Source organism: Notolepis coatsorum, assembly GCF_963971535.1.
Source record: "Notolepis coatsorum genome assembly, chromosome: 6".
NCBI classification, from domain to species: Eukaryota; Metazoa; Chordata; class Actinopteri; order Aulopiformes; family Paralepididae; genus Notolepis; species Notolepis coatsorum.
Window position 1 is genome coordinate 164,494,633 of NC_140170.1, and position 6,410 is coordinate 164,501,042.

At 41.5% G+C, this 6,410-nt stretch overlaps 1 protein-coding gene across 1 annotated transcript in view; it reads left to right on the top strand.

Annotated features, from left to right (window-relative positions):
- Positions 1 to 291: 291 nt before the first annotated feature.
- slc25a26 (solute carrier family 25 member 26) overlaps positions 292 to 6,410 on the top strand; it is a 188,893-nt gene continuing 182,774 nt past the window's right edge. The window contains exons 1-3 of the mRNA XM_084316643.1: positions 292 to 443; positions 2,588 to 2,744; positions 5,739 to 5,857. Coding sequence (XP_084172769.1) covers positions 411 to 443; positions 2,588 to 2,744; positions 5,739 to 5,857 — 309 coding nt within the window. The 5' untranslated portion in view covers positions 292 to 410. The remainder of the gene's footprint in view (positions 444 to 2,587; positions 2,745 to 5,738; positions 5,858 to 6,410) is intronic.

Sequence of the window (6,410 nt, forward strand, 5' to 3'; positions counted from 1 at the left end):
TAACCTTAACCCTAACCCTAACCCGAAAGAGGGCCAAAGCATAACCACTTTGAAGCAGAGAATATAATATGTACAAGGCGGAAGAGACCCTTCGGCGCTAAACCAATCAGAGAGGGTCTTCGCTGTACGCGGCTAGCCAATCAGAGAGCGTCTTCGCACACATCGGCTACGGAAAAAAATCACGCAATAGGGAGCATGTGTCTTTTTTCCGGCAGAGGCGCAGGCACGTGACCAATGTTATGGTGCGTCATCGGCGTCACACACCGACGCGGAAGTAATCCCGCAAAGATGGCAGCGTCCTTGACAGGCATGTTTTGGTTGCAGTGAAGTGTCAAACATGCTCCACGGTGCAGGTGCACTATTAGAACAGCGTTACACGGGCTGACAAGTAACGACATTGAAAACGGAACATGGAAAGAAGACAATTCACCGCGTCGCTGGTGGTAAAGTGACCATTCTACTACATGGATGGATAACATTCATCTTCACAACCAACCAGACTAACAAGATAGCTTGCTGTTACTTGCATTTTGTGAAGTGTGTGTGTGTGTGTGTGTGTGTGTGTGTGTGTGTGTGTGTGTGTGTGTGTGTGTGTGTGTGTGTGTGTGTGTGTGTGTGTGTGTGTGTGTGTGTGTGTGTGTGTGTGTGTGTGTGTGTGTGTGTGTGTGTTGGAGGGTGACCTCAGCCATATAATGGCTCTGTGTGAAGCTTGAGATGTTTTTATTTCCTATGGATTTTGAGAGTATAGACAAGAGCTATATGCATTATGAATTGAAAATGGGGGACCCTGATGTAAACAAGACACACGTCTTTCTCTGGTCTGCAACCCCTTAACAATTGTGTGTATTGAGCCGTACTGTATTGTACCCATTCTGCAATCTGTTAATTTAAATAGTGTTCATTCATTCATTCATTCATTCATTCATTCATTCATTCATTCATTCATTCATTCATTCATTCATTCATTCAGCTCACCCGAAGTCGCAGCAATGAATTGAGTGTGCAAATAGAATAGAATACCGCAGGGTCGAATCGCTCCGAAGGAATTGCATTGAGTGTTCTATAGCTGTGGAATGCATGCAATGTATACATGTTTTTGTATGGATTCATCCATAGACCGGCATCATCACGTCATCCACGTTGTGATCACCACGCCTCTCTTAGGGGGGAGGCGTGTTAGCTCATAAACTACAACTATTTTTTTTTAGGACTAAACTAACTGATTTCCCCAGAACTAGTCATTACCTCTTAGTTTGAGGGCACCCGGAGATTCACAACAACAAGCATACATAATAAATATCCATGGAAATATCCTGCAGCTCAATGAGGAAATACCATAGTGAAGACTGAAGGAGCTTACCTGAAAGAAATTATCAAATGTAACTTTTTTTAAATAGCGCAAATGCACAATGGAGAGGCTAGTGTTGGAAAGTAATCGTTTGACTTAACAACTCCTGGATGATCGCTGTGTAGTCTATGTTGATGATGAGCAGCAGTGTTGACTCACGGATGATCACTGTGTGTAGCCTATGTTTTAGGATGTCGTCTGGTAACGTCAGATAGATTTGTGTTGAGAGAGATAATTAGAATGTGAAATGGGAAGATTGTGCACATGGCAGACCACCTAAGTAAAAAATTAAAAATGCTAATCGGTTTTCATCCTTACCTGATAGTTGTTCAGTCACAACATTTGCTGTGAATATTCAGGGAATAGAGAGAGAGAGAAATCTGTTCCTCTAACGCCAGCATGTACATTTATAGCTTGGGTCTGTTGAGACTGGCATTATCGACAACTCTTGTCATCTACCTAATGAAGTGTTGAATGTGAAATTAAAAGTAAAGTAAAATATACTTTACAATACATGCATGTAGTATGTATTGTAAGTGATGTTCTATGTTGGAACACATTCCACCAGCCTGGCTGTGTGGTAATTAAATAATCTAATCTAATCAAATCCAAATGAAGCCTCTTATTGGCCCACTCACAGCCACACCCCTGCATCAACGTGTCTTAGTTGGAAACAAATAGGCATATACCACAGTAACCACACACATTTTACTGTTATTGGTTATTAAAAAATAATTCAAAAGTAATAAAAACACCATGCAACCTGAAGCGCCAGGGGCACTTCACCAAAAAACAATGTTGATTTATTTTGCACATAATCTCACCCACATCCAAAAACTAAACCGTTTTGCACACATTAATTTAGTTAGTTAGTTAGTTAGTTAGTTAGTTAGTTAGTTAGTTAGTTAGTTAGTTAGTTAGTTAGTTAGTTAGTTAGTTATTGAGAGTAAGTAAGTTTGGGACATTGAAGCCTTGTGTTAATTACAGCTCAACAAAATGATAAGGTCCCTATAAGATATAAGGTATTGCTATTTTTTCATCCACGTAATTTCATGGTGCTGTAATTAACACAACAAAAGGATTCAATGTCCCCTCCGATGACATCACTGTTGGCCATAATCAAACTCAGGTGGAGTCATCGTCACCAGTCACAAAGATGAACCATTAGTAGAATCTTGAAAATCACGACTTGCAAACTCAGGTAATGACTGTTGTTGTGTTTCTCAAACCGTGGCCCAGGCTGGGGGCTGTGCAGGGATGTGTGTGGACCTCACCCTGTTCCCCCTGGACACCATGAAGACCAGGCTCCAGAGCCAGCAGGGCTTCTACCAGGCCGGGGGCTTCAGGGGTATCTACGCTGGGGTCCCGTCTGCTGCCGTTGGCTCCTTCCCCAACGGTGAGGCGTTAGAGCAAAGTTGATTCATTCTGTACATAATCTCATATACACATCCATCCCAAAACTGTTTAGTGATGATTTCTTTAGTAGTAGTAGTAGTTTTATTCAGTCATCACACACAATACAATATGCACAATCATTCAACTGTCTTTGATTTAGGCAGTGACTGAAAAGGTACAGGCTGAAGCATAATGCTTATAAATGGTAAATGGTAAATGGTGCATTTATATAGCGCTTTTATCCAAAGCACTTTACAATTTGTTCCTCACATTTTACCCATTCACTCACACTTTACCCATTTAGTAATTTCCTCAAGTGACTACTCACTTTTTTTCTATGCAATGCACAGAGAATTGACATTATTCAGAGAAACTTATTTTAGATTTCTTTAAAACATCGGTAAACAAACGTAGTTTGTTTGACTGCTGTTTTGATAGGGTTAGGGTCTTTCCTCTTGGCTACATTTGAAATAGAAACACAACATTAATTAATACGGTCTGTATTGATCGATTTATGACGAGAATAGCAGGGTCCCCCAACAGCTTAACAGGTTAAGGGTTAAGTGTATTGCTCAAGGACACACTGCCCGGGAGGAGCGGGAATCAAAATATGGAAGCTCCAGATTACCAGACGACTGCCCTACCTCCCGAGACACTGTCACCCCCCCTTATACATGCCTGTCCTATATACAAATTAAGACTCCAAAACAGAAAAACTGAAAAAAATACGAATTATTCAGAAATAGCTATATAAACCATCTTTTTGTAAACCAAAAGCGAATTACTCATTCTTAAATGTAGATCAGCATTGTTCCACAAGTTAACCCCAACAATATAAATGCATCTTCTTTTAATCCCTTTAAAACTGTGATGATTAGTGATGATTTAATTTAAAACCTTTATTTAAACTCGAAAGGCAACTGAAGTGTCCCTCATTTACAGTCACGTCGAGTGTACATACAGAAATACAGTAAGCAAAAGAAAAAAGGCATAAAATCACACAACAATCTAAAATCATAACAATAAGACAACAAGGTCAGACAAAAGTAAGGATAACAAATCAACTAAAACACGTACAACTTGATTGACAAAGGTTGGAGATCAAGGTTTTAAACTCTGCAACAGAGGGGAGAATCTCAAGCTTTAAGGACTGTTGGAGTTCATGAGCTAGAGACATCATAGAGAAATGCAGATTTACCCTGATCAGAGCAAACTCAAGGGACCTTAAGGACTAGCCAGTCACTAGAACGAATTCCATATGTTCCAAACTTCCATTCCAATAATGATGTAGTATAAGGAGGTAGCTTACCAATAAGGCCTTAAAAATGAACAAATACCAGTGTTTGTTGCGCCTTTATACAATGGCATGCAAATTTCTCGATTCTGATTGGCTGAAACAGTCAAGTTAGACGTGGTTATTTCTTATAACCCCCGCTCGTGATCCCAGAACCCGCCCACAACCGAATTACAATCACTCCGACGTTCGTGGTTTTAGAAATGAAAGAAATGAAAGCAATTAAACATTAATAAAATGTTCAATCAATCAATCAATTCAATAACCCACGCTCACTTAAAACAGCGCACCTCCCAGCTGCTTCTATAGAAAGTAGGTTCAAATAATCTTTTTGCCTCCTATAGGGAGGCAACTTCTCTTTCTTTTTTTTAACCTACTTTCTATAGAAGCATCTAAGAATGAAGTTCTTAACAGTTCTTAACCAGTTTGAAACAAGGCGGACATTAATAAAATGTGCACTCAATCAATCAATCAATCAAACCAATAACCCACGCTCACTGCATTCTTGCCTTGAAACAGCGCACCTCCGAGCTACTTTTTCTGCGGATGGTTGTCAATAAATCTTCAATTAATTTGTGTTTATTGTATAGCAATAAGGTTGGATGAATTCGGCCATTGTATAAAAGCATTACATCACACGACAGAGTGTGTTATAGAAATTAGATCACGCCTATGGAGGTCTAACGACCAGTGATGCCAGTAACTAGTTACTAAGTATATAGTTACTCTAATCTGATTACTTTTTCAGTAAATATATCTAACTTACTTATTTTTTACAAGATGATAAGAGAGCCAGGGGTACAGTCATGTTTACGTTTATAGCTGATTTTAGAATGGCTTCAGCATGAAGTTAAATCAACTATCCAGTTCGTTTTATAGTGTAATTTGGCTACTTGAGTGAGAGTGAGAGATTCATGTTACGCGTGACTTGCGGAGTACGCACTGAGTCCATTGTGTCAGAATGGATTTGGTAGAGAGAGAGAGAGAGAAAAAAAACGGTTGTCATTCTTATGTTGTGGCAGCAGCAGGGGGGAGGACTTCGTAACCTAGTTACTTTCAAAGTAACTAAGTTACTTTGATAATCAAGTAATCAGTAGAGTAACTAGATTACTTTTTAAAGGAGTAATCAGTAATCAGATTATTTTTACAAGTAATCTGTGGCATCACTGCTAACGACCCTCGGCTGCGCCTCGGGCCTAACAACCACCCATAGGTGTGATCTAATTTCTATAACCCACTCTGTCTCGTGATGTAATGCTTAACTCCATCAGCGAGCACCAACCAACCTTCTCCTAAAGGACACAGTGATGAGTGTTATATCCATCATTACTGACGAATCTGAGGGAATGTTGAAAATGACAAAGATGTTTTTCTTTCCAACTGAACATCTGAATGCCTTAAAAAGATGATTCAGATCCATAGTTTATTGCAATTTGCTTATGAATTCAACACTTGCTGTTGCATGATTGGTTTCATGACAAGGAGTCAGGGCTCGTTTTAGCTAGCTTGACATTAAGTGCTGCCATCTTAGCTTTTCTTTTTTGTACACACACGATTCTCTCTCACACACACACACATGCACACGCACACACACACACACACGCCTCTGCTTCTCCCCTGTCAGCGGTGGTGAGGGATATTAATTGCTGTATGCAGGTTGACTAATGGGCCTTAAACAGCTGTGGTTGTTCTTGGTTCCAGCGGCTGCCTTCTTCGTCACCTACGACTGCACCAAGTCCCTTCTGGGGGCCGGCGGAGCGCTGTCAGCCCCACACCTGGCACCTGTCACTCACATGCTGGCCGCCTCCCTGGGAGAAATAGTATGTCCCCCTCCTCCTTCTCACCATCATTCCCCATCTCTCTCTGTCTCTCACCCTCCTCTCCATCTCTCACCCTCTTCTCTTGTCATTCTTTTACTTTCAGCAGTGTTTAGCTGTTTTGTTCTCACTCTCCCTCCCTCCTTCTCTCCCTCTTCCCTCTCTCTACCTCCTTCTTACTACCTCCTTCTCACTACCTCCCTCTCTCTCTCTCTCCTCCCTCTCTCTCCCTCCTCTCTCCCCCTCTCCCTCCCTCTCATTCACTCTCTCTTTGCTTCTACCATTGAGTCCAAGATGAACAATACCAGCATTGCTGTTTACATAATTGTTCTGTACATTTCACAGACAAATATGCAAGAGGAGGGAGTAGAGGGGGGGGGGGGGGGGGTTGGTGGCGGGGGGATTTCAGAATGTGGTTCTGGCTGCGGGCCCCGGGGTCCAGCTGGGTGACTTAGGGGCCTTCCTCGGTCCCGTCCCAACATTTCCCTCCACCAGCTGGGTAAATAAGATCCCATTACTGCCTATTGATTTAGCTGCTTTCCCATCCCAGGCCCCA